The sequence below is a fragment of the Montipora capricornis genome, chromosome 12 (genome assembly GCF_036669925.1).
Source record: "Montipora capricornis isolate CH-2021 chromosome 12, ASM3666992v2, whole genome shotgun sequence".
In the NCBI taxonomy this organism is placed as follows: domain Eukaryota; kingdom Metazoa; phylum Cnidaria; class Anthozoa; order Scleractinia; family Acroporidae; genus Montipora; species Montipora capricornis.
Window position 1 is genome coordinate 14286061 of NC_090894.1, and position 17500 is coordinate 14303560.

Here is a 17500-nt window from a genome sequence, read left to right on the forward strand (position 1 = left end):
ACAGGTACAGTGTACAGTGTACAAAACACAGATCACAGGTCACAAGTCATTGTTTTACCAATACAGAAACAATCCTAACCGTTCACAAATGCTAACATTAAGCCTAAAAACGTTTGTTTAGGCCTAAGGCTACCGCTAGCTGCAATGAATGTTTAGGATACTTTTTGTATTGGTAAAACAATGACCTGTGACCTGTATTTTGTACCTGCCCCAAATTGACCTATGTAGGTTGAAACAACTTGATCTAGGTTGAAACAAAATGACCTAGTTTGGTTGCAAATAAATTATTGTTAACCTATGAGACAAAAATTAATGACTTGCAACATATACACCCATTAGTCTGTCATTGCTCTGTGTTTTTAATAGTAACTGAATCACAGTAATGTTACATTAACCAGACCTTCAAATCCAGCCGGTGACCACTTTAAAAGTCAATATTTAAATTTTTGTTTGTAATGAGACAGAATGACCAGAGAACCTGGAGAAAACCTCTTGAAGCAGAGTTGACGAACCAACAAACTTAACCCACTTGTTACCCTTTCCGGGAATAAAACCTGGAAAACGTAGGTGAACGGTGAGTGCTTTCACCACAGCACCATGCCTTCTTTCTTGGAATTCCACCTGCAAACCCATTGAGCAAAACCTGTTGCAATCATTTTGATGCTAGAATGATAATTATAACATTTTGTCATTTCACTTGTAGTGCCGAAAGCATATCCGTTCACGTCGGCTGGTGAACATTTCTCTGCTGGGCATAGATCGTATTGTGGATTTACAATTTGGTTCAGATGAAGCAGCTTATCACTTGATTGTGGAACTTTATGACAGGGTAAGGTGCAATCATCATTGTTAGTCCTTTCCCAGATATGACCAGAAATGCCCGGATTCAAGAGAATTTTAAGATTATTATAGGTAATTTTTTTAAGGCTTACAGTACCGTTGCCCTACTAACCTTTATGTAGCTTTTTCTTGGCAACATCACTGGGTATACTCCTTTAATTGCCAACAGGATTTAAATGCAACTACAAAAAATTAGAACCCACAAATTCAGTGCCACCTATGTACATGTACTAGGTTTTTTGCCTAATTTTTCTGGTTTGACTCATGCAACTATTTTGAAATTTTTACAAGGAAGTTTCTCTCTTCATGGTGCTACATTGTTTATAAAATCATGTTTGGTATTCTAGGGCAATGTTATTCTCACCGACTTTGAATACACAATTTTGAGTCTACTAAGAACCAGAACAGACTCGGAAGATGTCCGATTTGCAGTGCGTGAAAAATACCCTGTTCATTCAGCGAGACAAAGAGAACCACTCATAAGTGAAGAAAGGTGAAAGTAACAGTCAACAAACTTTTGAATGATGCAGTTTAATTATACATGTATGTTGGATTTAGTTGAGAAGTTATAAATGTTGTTTTAAAAGACAGCAACTACCCACTGAAAAAAACCTCTTTTAGAGCAGTAACCCTAAGTCATCGAATTAGTAGTCTCAATGTCTAAAATTTTTATACATGTTGCAGTTACTGTAATATCCTCAAAGTTAAACCTACACAACCACTCAAATGGAAAGGAGTGGTGTATTTTATGTAAACTGAATCTCATTATCATTTAAATGGTTTAGCACCAAGACTCGTTTTGAACAAGAGGCAAACAGCAACTCAGAAATGGCCTATTATACATTGATTTGTTAATATTTTTGTTGACATTGATTACATGTAGACTACGAAAAATATTAATGGAAAGCAAGGAAGGAACAGAGCTGAAAAAGATTATTAATCCACATGTTGGTGAGTAAATGACTTGTTAAAAAATCTCTGATTTATAATGTTGGGCTGCAAAAATTATGCTGAGCCAGTTTGAATAGTAATTGCGAATTATTTAATTACTCATTTTATAAATTGACAGTTTATGGTGCTGCTCTGTTAGAGCATTGCCTTCTTGAAGAAGGATTTGCTGGAAATGTAAAGATTGGAGAAGGATTCAACCTTCAGAAAGGTAAAGAGGCTATAGTGGTATTTGATGGAAGTTTTTTTTACAACTTTTATAAGTCTTTCTTGACCTAAATTCTTGTGATTGAGAAAGATGAGAAGTGTCCATACAAGAAATTGGTCTGGTGAATTTTAGAATTTATTGTGAATTTGTGATCAGAAGTAAAACTTTAATCTTTGTTCTCAGTAGGATGGGTTTGAAGCCACCTGTTTTCCTCAATGGTACTGAAACAATTAAGGGCTTGGTTAATCACGGCTACCAGCTCTTAGGTCCATTTGGAGTAATTTTCTTCCAAACCTTGACCTGGAAACACAACTCAGTGTGTCTTTGAGCATTTTGTTGAGTGTTTTGTCTGTAAACTACAGGCTGTACTGGTCACAAATCATAAGCAAACTAATATATGTATGTGACAAATCAACAATATTATTTGAACAAGTTTCTCAGTCCAAAATGTGCACCACAGGGTTTTTAAGAAGAGTTGATGACTGGCAAAACTCGCTGGCTATTGCAAGTGAATTCGCCACCTTCTTTTTCATGGAAATTACCCCAAAATTTGTGAAAATAACATAACAAACAATTGCACAGAACATGAGCCTTGGATCGGCAAAGTTTTGTCCATGAATTTAAACAAAAGAGACACCTGAATTCTGAGTAATTTCAGTGGTGATTTTTGTTGTTGGCAATTGTTGAGGATTGAGCACACATGTTTTTGAGGCAGCAGTCCAGTACTTGGTGTAAGGTGACTGATTTGCCAACTACATTATTTTGATTGTGTGACAATTCGACATTTTTAGTGAAAGGTCTTTTTGGTCATTGTACACAGTTGTATAGAATGCAAAGGAACCTTAAAGGGGTTACGTCATGCTATTTTAGTGTCTTTTCGAAACTTCGAAACAAATTTTAAAGAGTATTCAAGACATGTAGTCTCTCAAGCTCTCCAAAAGCTTGTGCCTTTGGCCCTTGTAAAGCGCACATTGTCCATTCTCCACCTATTCCTCAGGTTTTGCCACCCACTAAAATTCCTATTGAAAATCCTGACACCGTCCTGTCATTGGGTTAATTAATCAAGGCTCTCACCCTAGACCAGATTCTAAAATCTAAGCTCTTGGCACTTTGGCTTTTTTTCGTTGTTTTCTCCGTCTTAGCCTTCCTCCTCTTACTTAATTGCTATTTTTATTTTTTTTACATACATGTAGATCTTCCACGAGTGATGGAGTCTCTAAAAAAAGCTGATAATTTTCTAGATGAAACCCTTGCCCACAAATGCAAGGCATGTATTCAATTAGCACAAAATAGATAAGACTAGTATCTTCATATACTGTACTTATGCAATTTTAATTTGTGTTGGTTTCAAGAAGATATGACTTTTGTAGTTAAGGAACTGTGCATCTAGTTGGTCCACTGGTTAGTTGATTTGGTTTAGTGCCAGACTCCTGTGTGCAAGGTGATCTGTTTGATATGAGCAAACCATTTACACTCTGGGTCTTGTCTTTAAATAACCGAGGAGAAGGTGCTGCTTTGACGTAAACTATACGAAGGAAGGACTTTTGTAGTCTTCTCTGGGGTGGATTGTACATTAGCTGTACGCCACATTATCAGTGTACTTCAATGTTCTATCTCTGTCAACTTTTAAAGAATCACACACCATTTGCTAGGAGGTTGACATGTAGTCCTCCATGATATGATCAAGCCTTTGTGTAGTTAAGAGTTTTGTGAAGACAAGAGTGATAGCTACTGTATGTCAGGTCACGGCATCCAAAATTCAATTCAATTTGGTGTCATGTAGAAATAATAATTCATTTTCATGGAATGAAAATGAATTGATTGCATGGACTTGCGGGTTTTGTCACATGCAAGAAAAGCTTTGAAAAGAGTAATAATATTGAAGTGGGAGGGATGTCTTTTTCTTTTTAGGGTTTTATTGTCCAGAAAAGGGAACAAAAGCCATCCAGTAATGTGAATGGAGAAGGAAGTCACACTGATCTTCTAACGTATGCTTATCATAGTTATCGTAGAGGACAGTAACTGCTATTGACTGGACAGTCATGTTGTTAAGTAAAATTTAAGATGGAGTGCAAAAAAAATTAATATTTAGGGTCGCTTGTGGTAAGAAGGAAATAGGCTGTGTTGCTTCTTCAATTGGCATCTTTTTTGTTGTTCTTGTCCCCAGAAACTGTAGCTCATTGTTGTTAATAAAGAGCTTGATATGAAGGCAAGAGAATTATTGATAAAGTTTTAATCTTTTTAATAGCCTTTATTCCTGATTATTAAAATAACTCTGATGATAAGACAAGGCATTGTGTCAAAAACTCCTACAAATCCTTGCCTTATCCCCCAAGCTTCATGATCATGTTTAGTGTTTTTAAGTTGAATTTGAACATTATGGAAACAAGGCTCTTTAAGAATTTTTTTTGGTTGACTTTATCTTGGATTACCCGTGTAAGGAGTGAATCCTATAAATATCATCAACATAATCATTGATTTACATTGTAGCAAGAAACCACACAGTCCTATGATGCTTTTACTTGAGATTTGCATTGTTCAACTTGCATAATGAGTACCTGTAAAATTGCTGCAATGTTTGTCAATAATTATGATAGGCAACAAGAGGATCTCTTGCATGATTTTCAGTTACTGGTAGTTATTTTCAATTGGCAGTCTTTTGTGACAAGCCTATTCCAGTCCTCTCACCTCTCTTTTTACACTTCACTACTAACAATTCTGTAGCCCACATATAATTATACTGTCAAGTTTGTGTTAATTTCTCCTAATTGTGAACATCATTGCTTTTGAAGGTACCACGAATTTCACCCATTTTTATTGAATCAACACAAGAATGGTCCGTATTTGGAGTTTCCAACATTTGATAAGGTAATGAATGACTCAATGTGACACTAAAGTTGAACTATGCAGACAGCAAAGAGCTCAAAATTCTGATCACCTATTTCACTTCACTGGAACAGATGAGGTTATTTTTGGCTTTTTATTATGAGGTCCCTGAATGGTCTACCATGCTTGGTAATAATAATTCTTATTGTTATCATAAAAAAATTAATTGTTTAAATTTTTATTGTAATAAAATAATAATAGGAAGAATTGATTATACATGTAGATAATATTATTTTAATTAATAATAATATTATAAAAGTCATAATACCAATAATATATGGATATTAATAATTATGAAATTTATGTGAGCCACCTTGGTTACCACTTGCAAGTTTGAGTCATTAACTTTATTAATATGATTCTGTGTTTGGTTTGAAATAATTCTTTCACTCTTACTACTACTACTACTACTACTACTACTACTACTACTACTACTACTACTACTACTACTACTACTGCTAATTAATTTATTATTATTTCTAATAATGTTATATTTGTGCCATTATTATCCTTGCTGTAACTAATATTATTATTATTGTTATTATTACTATTATTATTTTCCTGGAAAAAATCGCTTTCTTTCTCTTGAAACTTAATAATTTTAATGGTTACTTATTACAACTTTTTTCACACTGCTTTATCCTCCCAATTTTAATTAAATTAACTTTTGAAATAATTTTTAGGCAGTGGATGAATTCTTTTCAAAGTTGGAAGGACAAAAGATTGACTTAAAAGCGCTTAGTCAAGAAAAGACGGCGCTTAAGAAACTTGACAACATCAGAAAAGATCACCAAAAGAGAATTGCGGAGTTACAAAAATCACAGGTAAAATATGCTGAACATACTCTTGGACTTCTTTCCTGGTGTCAATGAAAATGTTTTTTATGCAGTGTCACGTTTACTTACCATTTTCAGGATGTGGACATGTTCAAGGCAGGTTTAGTCGAACTTAATCTTGAACTGGTGAGTTTTGTCAAAGAAGGTGCTTTGGTGATTCTGCTTTTACTTTCAAGAGGTGTAGGTCCCTCTGTTTTCAAGTAAATGTTGTTTTCTGCTTTGCTAACCATTTTGTGATGGCACAATTTGATTTCTTTTAAGTGCCCTTAAGGACGGTGCCTCCTAATTCAAAGGTTTTTTGCACGCGGTTTACGGACTGTTGGAAAAGCAGATCGTAGCAATTGTTATTGAAATCCAAAAAGAAAATTGGGGGTAACCACCCATTATTCAAAGATAATTAATTTAAAGCACAAAGCAATGTATGGCGTTCTTTTCCAACTGAAGCTCAATTATCTCTGAAAAATGCGTGGTTACCCACAATTTCTTTTGGATACCAAGAGCACTTGCTATGTTCTTCTTTCTCTGCATAGTTTTAATCCGTGCAAAAATATCCCTGTATTAGTAAGCACCACCAATAGGAAACCCCAGTATCTTGACATGCGCAGAACGTATGTGCAATAACAGTAGTAGGCACCGTCCTTAATATTAGTGCCCAAGCACTACACTGTTAATACACTTAAATCAAGTTCATGCCTCATTATAGAGACCGTGTGTTTGGGGGTATCATTTCTACCAGTGTGTTTGGAAAACAGGCCATTGAGAACATCATGTGCTTCAATTATTTATTTCATTTTTAGGTCGATAAGGCTATCTTAATAGTCAACAGCGCCATTGCGAATCAAATCGACTGGTCTGAAATCAACAGTATTGTGAAGGAAGCTCAAGCACAAGGGGATCAAGTTGCCTGTGCTATTGCTGCCCTCAACTTGGAGACAAATCATATCACCATGAATCTCAGGTCTGCCATCGGTTTTTTATTTTCTAGTGCATAGTAAATTAAAAAGCAGTGTAAATTTTGTCATCAGTACATTTTGGTTATGCTCGAACAGCTTTAGTTGAAACCGCACATAAACAATGTAGTATCTGGTCCCAACATCCTAAGTTGAGCACCTTTACGGAGAGAAGCTAACGTTTTGAACGTTAGCGCTTCTTCAGAGCGAATAAGGCTTTGAAGGTTGTGAGAGGGGTTTATATGGTATGTTGGTGAAAAGCTATTGATGGGAGCACATTAACAGGAAAAACAAGAATAAATCGATGGAAGGAAAGCCGAGGCGTTCATTGATTCCGTGGGGAAAGAGAGGGCGCTACAGAAGAGAAATAATATTTTCGGATCTCCGTGTTGCCTCGGTGGAGAGAAAAGGCAACAGACAGCCATGTTTTGGCTGGAGTGGCTTTCGTAAAAATATAACATATTTAATAGTTGGGCATAGTTTGGAAAACACCTACATTCATTCCTCCCTTTGCTTTTCAATTTCAGTTTACTTAAATTTTTTTAGTGTATGGGCTCGAATTAATTTGCTCGTTATTGCTGTTGTCATATCCAGGGACCCTTACGAATTTTCTGAATCTGACTCCGATACTGAGGACGAAGAAGATGACAAAAGCTCAAAAAAGAAGAGGAAGAAGAAAAAGGTTGGTGGAAATTGAGAGGGAAAGTTCGCGGTCGTAAAAGCGCTCACGACTAATAAAACATCATATCATATCATATCATATCATATCATATATCTTTATTACCCTCGGATTTTTAAAGTAGCTAGGTGTAGCTAATATCTCCGAGCATTTACCCATCCAACCATGATACATCACAGAAGGCAGACCACAACACCGGGAACTACATGCCCTACTCTTTGCGACAAGTGTGCGGGTTCTTTTACGTCCCACAGGATTAGGAACATTGAAGGGTTGTGAGATGGGACCTCCGGCTTATCGTCCTTATCCGAGAAGACTAGAGAGTCTAACCATTTGCAGATGTAATTACAAAGGCAGCACTTTCTCCTCAGTTATTTAAAGACCCTGAGTGTTGGTCCGGCCGGAGTTGAACTCACGACCTCCCGCGTGACAGCCCGGTGCTCAACCAACTGAGCCACCGGTGCGCGGTACCCTCGATCTGTTTGGTTAATGGATTGAACATCGGACTATCGTGCAGAGAGTCGTTGGTTCATCTCTGACCGGACCAACATTCAGGGTCTGAAGAGAAAGTGCTGCCTTTGTATTGACAGCTGCAAATGTTTCGAATTTCATGTCCTCTCGGATGAGCACTATAAACCTTTAGTACCGTGTCACCACCCTAGTTCTTGAATTCTGTGGGACGTTAGAAATCCAAGCCACTGTTCTGCAAAGACTAGGGCACGGTGTTCCTGGTGTGTTAACCTGTCCTATTCTGTCCAGGAGAAGGTGAGGAGCTTGGCAGTGATGTCTCGAGGCTTAAAGGCTTAACAATATATTTCAAATACTATTCATCGTAAGAGGGTCTAATATGAGGGATTCGCTCTTTCGCCTCATTTTCCCTTGATTTAGTGTTGTTGATTTTTCTTATTTCCTTACAGGGTTCAAAATTTACCAAAGTTAACGTTAATTTGTCTTTGTCGGCATACGGGAATGCAAGAAGGTACTTAAGTTCCAATTTATTTCGTCTCGTTCAGTCTTTTTGTTTGCTTGGAAAAGAGAGGGAAAATCTATATCGTTTCAGTTGTCGTTTTTGCTTTCTGTGTTTACCAGCTTCTATGACAAAAAGAAATTTTCTTCCAAAAAGGAGCAAAAGACGATTGATGCTTCAGAAAAGGTTGGTTTGTTCGCGTTGTATTTTACAACAATTTAGAAACGAATAAACAGGTGGTATCTTTTCGGATCTTACGCTTGTTATCTGTCTGATAGTACACGTACTCCGATTGGCCAGTTAAGTAGCCGTGTTCCACAGCATGACCAGCGTAGCTCAGCTTAACTTCTGTTGCTACGCGATTTGATTACTAAAAGGTATAATGCATATCTTACTGATGTTGTTATCTCTGGCCGTACTGTTTAGCTATACCTTGTTTTTTTCTGTTCAATTAGTCTTATATCCCTCGTAAAACGCAAGCCATAAATATGAATACATCCCTGGAAGTCGGTTAGTCAAGAAGAACACATTCATATTCATTTGGTAAAAAAAGCGTACCCCATGTAAAATGTAATTCGGCGTTTCGTGCTTCGTAGCTGTTCATTTGGCCTTGCAATTAACTGCTTTCGTTTTTCATAATCCAGGCCTTGAAATCGGCAGAACGAAAAACGAAGGAAACTCTGAAAGAAGTTGAGACAACAACGCGAATAAAGAAAGCGCGGAAAACATATTGGTTTGAAAAGTTTCTGTGGTTCATCAGCGCAGAAAATTACTTGGTTATCGGAGGCCGCGATCAGCAACAAAACGAACTTGTGGTGAAGAGGTACTTTGAACCAGGTTCGTAATAATTTTCTCGCTCTTACCATGGGTTAAACTTTCCGTACCTTTTTGACACCTCGTCAGGAATTTGCTTTTTATGGTCTTCTACATTTGTATCATTGAATTAGCTTCGTGTAGCTTGGGTCACAAGATTATGCAAGTTAAAATCAGTTTAATCATAGTTTCGGGTGGTTTGAATTGAGTGTAGAAGGTCGTTTTTACATTTCCTCGATCGCTGCCAGTCAGACTTATAAACAAAGTCAATATGGAGCTGAAGGACTACGTCACGTTATTTTACGGTGTTTAGGGAAAATCTTTAGTTTATCACTAGTTTTAAACTCGAAAATGTTAATATGGAATTCCTTTACTGATAAAGTTATCGTTACATCACAGTTAAGGTGATTCTGAGCAAAAACGGCCTTTTTCCAAGCGTTTTGCCATAAACCTGAAAAACGTCGGCCCAAGATTACCCAAATGCAATTCGTTTCAATCTTGTCCATTTGTCTCCATATACGCTTCTCTTTCCTTTTGTTGTATTTCTTTTATGTTGTTAAACGGTTTTAAGTGGTTATTGCAATGTGACATTCTACTTTTTGGGCATCTTGGGTGTCATGAAATCACATCATTTGGCGTGACATAGCCCCTATAAGTACGAGACCGTTTCGAGCCAGGAGCGGGAACCGGAAGTGAATATTTCACATGTCCGGATGGCAGTCCGTCCCAGATTTTGAAACCAATCTTCTCTAACAGTGAAAAGCTACTTAGCACTATAAATGTGGCGCATAAGATTGGCTTTTTATTTTGCTATTATATTTCACTATTTTCAATCGAAAGCCCCTCTGTGTTGCTCAAAAACGGCGTCAGCCCAGAACCCAGCAACTACTAACCCGGAACCATGGCATTAAATATAGCAATTTCCTTCTCCTTAGGTGATCTCTATGTTCACGCCGACCTCCATGGCGCTACTAGCGTCATAATAAAAAACCCCAGCGGCCAGCCCGTGCCTCCAAAGACCCTCAACGAAGCAGGGTGCATGGCTGTGTCATACAGCGCCGCCTGGGAGGCCCGCATTGTGACCTCGGCGTGGTGGGTACATCATTCCCAGGTGTCCAAAACGGCCCCCACTGGAGAGTACCTCACGACTGGGAGCTTTATGATAAGGGGCAAAAAAAATTTCTTGCCGCCTTGTTACTTGATTATGGGCTTCGGGTTCATGTTTAAATTGGACGAGTCTTGCGTTGAGAACCACATCAATGAGAGGCGAGTTCGTAGAGTGGAGGATAACGAGTCAGTAGCGGTGAGTTTGGTCGTTACCATTTCTTTTTCTGCCCCTCTCCTCTCTCGTTTCCCTTTTCCCGCCCTTCACCCCCCCCCCTCCCCCCCTTTTTCCTCCCGCCCTCTCCTAGGGTTGTTTTTTTCACGTTCTTTTTTCGTTTTGAAGGAAACAGAACTCGAGGAAGAGCTTTCGATTCAGGATGCAGAAAGTGGGGATGAAGATGAAAGTGAAACCATGCCTAGCGAAAGAGCCGAACAAAAAGAAGACGAAGATGAGCAAGATAGCTTGTTTCCGGACACGAGTATTGATTTGCGGCTTACCAAGGAAGGAAAGTAAGGGACGACTTGCCTGTCTTCTTTCCGTAACAGGGTTTAAAATAATTTTCCATTCTCAAAGGAATGTCTGAAACGTGTGTCGCGAGTAATAGTACACAGCAGACATACTGTACCAAAGGAAGAGCGAATGCCGATTCATTTCTTCCTGCCGTTTAGGAATGTCGTGGGATTTTGACAGCAAATCAGAAAATGAACCAAAGCGACTTGCACTTTCCCGCGCTTGGTGCTAGCTACACGGATTATTTTCGGGCTGTGATTGGTTCATTTGGTTCAATGATTCATGCGATTGTCATTTGATTGGCAGAAGTAATTGATTTGGTTTTTAAGGCAGTAACTGATTGGTTAATCGATTGATTGTTTGTTAGAGTGCAACTTCAACGTGGCATAAGTAAAAACAGTAACCAAGGAGACATCGAAGAAGGAGATATCGTTTCACTGGATGGAAATAAACAGGTTTGCTAACTGGTAATACGTTTAAAGATCCAACTTGTAGCGCATTGTTAGCTGGCATTGCTTGGAAAGAGGTAGCATCGCGTTAAAGTGAAATAGCAAACGGAGAGTTGTTGTTGCGGACACAAGTTTGGGAAAGACAAGAATATATTTAGTCTGCTAAGAATGTAAAGGATATTCTTCTTCCTCTGACGGTTTTTTGTGTCTCTTTTGTCTAGTCATCGGGAAAACAGCGTCTGTCAGCAAAACAGAAAAGGTATGGAAGCCATCGTGAACGCGAAGACGCACATTCACTATGAAAGAAGTCGCTTCGCCCTCAGGTTTTGTGCCAAACGTGATTGATAATCCAAGATGGCGAGCAGCGTGTACGGAAGTCTTAAAAGCTACAATCTTGGACAAAAAGGGTTGAGAATATTAAAAACAGGGGTTATTTTGCGAACTAAATCCTCAATATTGCACATTATTTGCCATCCCCCTCCCCCTACAACCAATGTTGATAAGCCCAGGTTCGACATGCTTTGTTTCGTCGAGCAACATTGATCGGGGGAGGGGGGGGGGGGGGGGGGGCGAAAAGAGAGCTTCCTTTTCATACTTGTAATCGGAGTTTAGTCCAAAAGCATAGTTTTCTCAACAATTTTGTCCAAGATTGTAGCTTCCAGCTGGCTTGATAGTTCAGCTGGTAGACCAGTGCAGCGCAACCGCGTAGTCATGGGTTCTAAAGCCTGGTTTTTCCAATCTCACTCACAACTTAGATTGCTTATCTATCTTTCATTTCATGTCCTTTCCGTAGTTCAAATATTTGAAATTTTTGTATGTTCGAAAGATCAAAAGACATTTCTTTTGCGATTAAAAGGGCTGATGATCTTGTAAGCGAGAAAGACAAACAATATCTTGTAAAATAGTACGAACAGCCTTTTGTTATTTATCAATTTACTAATTGCTATACCTCTTGGGGAAGCCAGGCTGGCGTGGTGGTCATCTTCTGCGTCTCCCACCTCTGCAATAGAATGTGGGCTGAGTTTCAACAGATCTCAACTGACTCGGCGACGGTTTCTCTCTGGGTACTCTAGTTTCCTCCCTCATCAAAATCGACTCCTAACCAATGGATGATCTAATACCATGGCAGGGGGCGTTTCTCGAAGGTCCCGAAACTTTTCGGGCGTATATTGGTTGACATAAAACGCTTTCTATTTTCAAAAGGAAAACGTCTTAAGTCATGAAGTTTTGCAATTGCAATTTTGTTTTCTAAGCTAAGGTCTTGAAAACATGGCCAGAGATCCATTTTCATAAATAAGCAGATTTTAGTTCACGCGAATCGCTTTTCGGGGCTTTTGAGAAACAGGACCCTATGGTGTCCTACTATATTTACTACCCTCCTAATGCAAATCATTAAATGAAATAAATTATAAATAAATTCATAAATAAATAAATAAATTCATAAATAAATATAAAGAAATGAATAAACAAACGCTATTTAGATCTCCGCAGTTAATTGACAAATAATCCGTGTGTCGCTAAAGTACAGTGCTTTGTAAAGAGCGTCTTCGCGTCTGATTTACACTAACGTCAGATATCTGCTTTTAGCCTCACCTATTTCTTTTGTTGAAACAAAGACCAAAGATATGACAATCGCTTAGGAGAATTGATCTTTCAAACGTCTTGTTTCTTTCTACAATGGCAGAGACAATAAAAAGAAAGCCAAACAGAGCAAAGAGGGCCCCCCTCAGGAAAACGGTGAAAACGATAGTTTTGAAGGAGAGCGAAATGACGAAGAAGTCGCAAAGGTATTTTGCCAAATCAGCGTTTTCCTTTAAAACTCTCTTTGAGATCAGAATCTCGTTTCTATAACTGAACTGTAGCTCTGCTCCTTTTGTTTTCTATCCGATTTATGTAGCTTTCGTAGTCATTTCATGATGCGTGCATGGGAAATATTACCTCTTATACTGAATTTTCTGGAAATGTCCAAGTCAGTTTTGTGCTAAACCGATTTATGGACTCACCAATGTCGCTTCCACGGTCATCCTTTGGATCTTGTTTTTTTTGTATTCAGAGAGGACGAATTAAGTAAAAGTATCGCTCTTTTTATACTGTGCATTCATGTTTAATGGCGTAACTCTGGTTTTTGTTTACAGGACGAATTTAGTAAAAGTATCGCTCTTTTTATACTGTGCATTCATGTTTAATGGCGTAACTCTGGTTTTTGTTTACAGGACGAATTAAGTAAAAATATCGCTCCTTTTATACTGTGCATTCATGTTTAATGGCGTAACTCTGGTTTCGTTTACAGAAAACGGGTAAAGATGCTCAACAGCAGCAGCAACAACAACAACCGCACAAGAGAGGCAAGAAGGTTTGTACCTTGGATCATTGTTTTCTACCATTGTTACCTTATCATGATAAGCTTACAACTGCGAAATCGTTTCAAAAAGCATTCCGTAATTCGCTAGTCCCAATTTGCCAATGTTGCTAAAGAATGTAGGGTTCATTTGCGCCCATTCCACTCGACATTTTTCTTTTCTTTCAGTTTTTTGTATAGCTTGTAATTCGCAGATTATCGAAACTAGCCTTGTAAATATAAGTAAACATTATGCTCAACAAGCTTGATTCCCTTTTTAGTAATTCGTAAGTCAATGAAAATGTTGACGATGACGTCACCAATGATGTCATTGTGCAACGACCATAATGGCTGGTTTAAGTCATGCAACTTTATTACTTACATAATGTTTCTTCGCCTTGCTAGGGAAAGCTAAAGAAGATTAAGGAGAAGTATGGTGAACAGGACGAAGAAGAAAGGCAAATGAAAATGGAAATACTTGCGGTAACAAAATCATTACTTTCAAAAGAGCTTTTAGTCTCCAACTTACGTGATGTAATGCTGTAATGGTTTCTGTAAAGTGTGCGTAATCTTATTGAAGTGTTCCAGTCTCTCTTCTTTCTTTTTCTTAGTCTGCTGGACCGGCAAAAGAAACTAAAGCCGACAAACGAAAAAAAGATAAAAAAGGCAGCAAAGCGAACAGGCCGATCAGCGGAAAACCGGCACAGAGGGATGCGCAGTCAGATAACAAGAACTTTCAAGTGGAACAAAGTTCAAAAACTGTAAAAACAGAGAATGACGAACAATCGTTGGAAGAACATTTTAAAAATAAAGCAAACTTGCGAGAAAATGAACCCAACGAAGATAAAAGCAAAACTATTGACTCATCTGAGAAGGAGAGTGAACAGAGCGAGCCGTTGCCAGGAAAAGCAAGCGATTGCGACGACAGAAAGGAGTTTGCGAACAGCGTAGAAGGGGTTAACGCTGCGGAACAAGCTGATGCAGTTGAAAATATTGAAGGTATATACATGGGAAGGAACAAGGGATAACCTGTGGTTGACTGATAATAGAGCCTGTGGTTGAATCCTAGCGTTGTTTGGTGTTCTAATTTTGATCCTGATGACGTTGATGATGATGGTGATGATAACGACGATCACGATGACGTCAACGATAAAAATAGGGAGCTTAAAGCCCCATTTACACGAGCAATTTTTCCTTGACAAGTTTTCCTTGACAAGGAAAAATTGCTCGTGTAGATGGGGAATAGTGGACAAATTTTCCTTGTCAAGGAAAATCTGGCGCGCTAGATTTTCCTTGACAAGGAAAAATTGTCAAGTCTGAAATTTGCTCGTGTAGATGGACAACAAGGAAAATGTGACAAGGAAAACTTGTCATATTATTCATTTACACTACCAAGGAAAACTTGTCAAGGAAAACTTGTCAAGGAAAACTTGCTAATGTGTACAGTCGGCAAGTTTTCCTTGACAAGTCCACTTGTCAAGGAAAAATTGCTCGTGTAAATGGGGCTTAAGCAACGACAACGGCGACGGCAACGAGAACGTCGTCTCAAAATATAAATTCGCGTTATTGTAATTACTTCGCGGTTATTTCATTTTTTTAATATGATAAGGGTATGGTAGTTCCTCAAAAATAGGGAGTTTAAGAAACGACGACGGCTACGGCAAAGACAACGCCAAAAAGCAGTAATATTATTGGTTAAAAGAATCAAAATGCTCGTGCTGCACGTGCGGCACGCATTTTTGAACATTTCTCTTCCGTACTCGTCAAAACTACTTTGTGAAATGACCAAATTTAAGGTTTTGACGACAACGTGGACAAACTACCGTGAATCTTTCAGTCTCACTCTTTACTTCAAATCCGTCTGTACCAATCCAGTTTTAGGACACTTCACTCACATTAGATAACATAAACAAGATGGAATAATCATGAAATACTTAAAACAGCTCAAAGTTATATTTTGGAGTGACGTTTTCGTCTCCGTAGCCGTCGTGGTTTCTTTAACTTCCTAATTAGGGAGTTTAATATGCAAATTTGTGACGTTCTCCTTGCCGTCGCCGTTGTCGTTGCTAAAGCTCCCTATTAAGCTAAGGGAGTTTAAGCAAAGACGACCGCTACGGCAACGAAAACTTCATTTACAAAATATAACTTAGCGTTATCGCAAGTATTTAGCGATTATTCCGTCTTGTTCACCTCGTACAATACGGGCGAACTATCATTGTGGTATGCTCAAGTTGATGTTAAAACCTAAGCTTTGGTGATTTCACGTTCTTGTTTTGTGGAGTACAGCAAGGCAAAGAAATTCACGGAAATTCGTGCTGCACGTGCAGCACGAGTATTTTTCCTTTTTTAACCGAGAATATTCTTGCTTTGTGGCGTATCCGAAGCCGTCGTCTTTGCTTAAACTCCCAGTTGTTTCGACGAGTACGGGAGAGAAGCTTACAAAAATGCGTGCCGCACGTACAGCACGATCATTTTTCCTCTTTTAACCAATAATATTACTCATTTATGACGTTGCCGTTGTCGTCGCTGTTGTCGTTGCTTTTACCGATGATTGTGATAATGACTTTACTATTTGGTTTAGCGCTTAGACTCCAATTGGAGACATTGCACACGTTAAAGCCGAGTATTGTTTCCCGAGGCTAGAGGAAACCAGAGCACCTTAAAAAAATCTCCCAAAGCAGATTAGAGACCCAACAACTGAAACTCAGTACACGTGAGCGTTCTTGCTACTATTCTAAGAGGAAAAGAACCGCGTCCGAGATAAAGGATTTGACTAGAATGAACAAAAATTCTCGTTTGGTAAACTCTGTTTGAAAGCTACGGAAGAGAGGATTTGCAGTAGTGTGGGGCAGGGTTGTGATTTGTTAAGCAATTTTTCCTGGATTTTATATAGATTTGGATATTTTAATAAGTTCTTTGATCATTTTGTTTTGTTTTTTTCATTGTTTTATTTGTGCTGTAGAAGGAGATTCCGTTCCCCTCGAGAAAGAGAAGAATATTGTGAGTAGCTCATCTTATGTCCTACGCGACCATTGCGACTTAAGCGGACAAACCACTTTTTTTTCCGTTGCAAAACAAGGAGAAAACGCCCTCTACATTCGTTGTATTTTCTGTATAAACATCAGTTAATGAACAGTGTGTTTATTTCTTGACTCATTTTGACTTAATTTTGACTCAGGTCGAATCAGACGATGAAACGGACCTAACACCCAAGGTAAGTATATATATCGGCACTGAATCGTGCAGCAGTTCTTAAGTTTGCTATTTCCAACGTATACCATTTCGTCATGTTTCTGTTGTTTCTTCGTAGGAATCCGTCTCGCTCATTGATTCTCTCACAGGATTGCCGCTGGCTGAGGATCTGTTGCTGTTTGCTATTCCTGTTTGTGCACCTTACACTGCCATTCAAAGCTACAAGTATGAATGTGTAGTGTTCATCCTCATATAGTCATTATGAATGATAAAGAATATTTAAGTCGTTCATGTAATTGAATTGGGGAAATTGAAATACATGCAATTAAAGACTGTGCCTACTATTGTTATTGCACGTACATTCTGCGCATCTCGAAATGCTCAGATTTCCCATGGGTGGTGCTTATTGATACAGGGATATTTTTGCGCTGGTCAAAAGTATGGGGAGAAAGCAGAACTTAGCAAGTGCTTCTGGTATTCAAAAAGAAAATTAGGGGTAACCACGCATTTTTCAGGGGATAATTAAGCTTCAATTTGGAAAAGAACGCCAATTATCGCTTGTTGGTTATAAAGTGCTTGCGTCCAATACTCCAGTGTGCATGTCAAGTGTGGAATCCCAATCAAACATACCTACTGACAAATTGGAAGGTGTCCAACGCACTGTAACTAGATGGGTTCTTGGAAAAGATACCTCATATGAGGAAAGAAACAAGTCCCTCAATTAAAACTGCAATCACTTCGCCAGCGAAGAGAATTCCTTATTAAATTTATTAAAGGAA

The 17500-nt window shown here is 38.5% G+C and overlaps 1 protein-coding gene across 2 annotated transcripts in view; it reads left to right on the forward strand.

Moving 5' to 3' along the window:
* The window catches only part of LOC138027596 (ribosome quality control complex subunit NEMF-like), a 23863-nt gene that overhangs the window by 3763 nt on the left and 2600 nt on the right, over positions 1 to 17500 (forward strand). For both annotated transcript variants that reach the window (XM_068875144.1, XM_068875145.1), the window contains 25 exons: positions 704 to 829; positions 1188 to 1333; positions 1724 to 1791; positions 1910 to 1999; positions 3190 to 3263; positions 3908 to 3984; positions 4789 to 4864; positions 5566 to 5706; positions 5797 to 5844; positions 6516 to 6676; positions 7263 to 7350; positions 8265 to 8326; positions 8437 to 8500; positions 8959 to 9151; positions 10063 to 10430; positions 10575 to 10741; positions 11110 to 11197; positions 11413 to 11450; positions 12876 to 12978; positions 13482 to 13544; positions 13935 to 14012; positions 14141 to 14528; positions 16492 to 16529; positions 16708 to 16743; positions 16840 to 16946. In XM_068875144.1, coding sequence (XP_068731245.1) covers positions 704 to 829; positions 1188 to 1333; positions 1724 to 1791; positions 1910 to 1999; positions 3190 to 3263; positions 3908 to 3984; positions 4789 to 4864; positions 5566 to 5706; positions 5797 to 5844; positions 6516 to 6676; positions 7263 to 7350; positions 8265 to 8326; positions 8437 to 8500; positions 8959 to 9151; positions 10063 to 10430; positions 10575 to 10741; positions 11110 to 11197; positions 11413 to 11450; positions 12876 to 12978; positions 13482 to 13544; positions 13935 to 14012; positions 14141 to 14528; positions 16492 to 16529; positions 16708 to 16743; positions 16840 to 16946 — 2888 coding nt within the window. The remainder of the gene's footprint in view (positions 1 to 703; positions 830 to 1187; positions 1334 to 1723; positions 1792 to 1909; positions 2000 to 3189; positions 3264 to 3907; positions 3985 to 4788; positions 4865 to 5565; positions 5707 to 5796; positions 5845 to 6515; positions 6677 to 7262; positions 7351 to 8264; positions 8327 to 8436; positions 8501 to 8958; positions 9152 to 10062; positions 10431 to 10574; positions 10742 to 11109; positions 11198 to 11412; positions 11451 to 12875; positions 12979 to 13481; positions 13545 to 13934; positions 14013 to 14140; positions 14529 to 16491; positions 16530 to 16707; positions 16744 to 16839; positions 16947 to 17500) is intronic.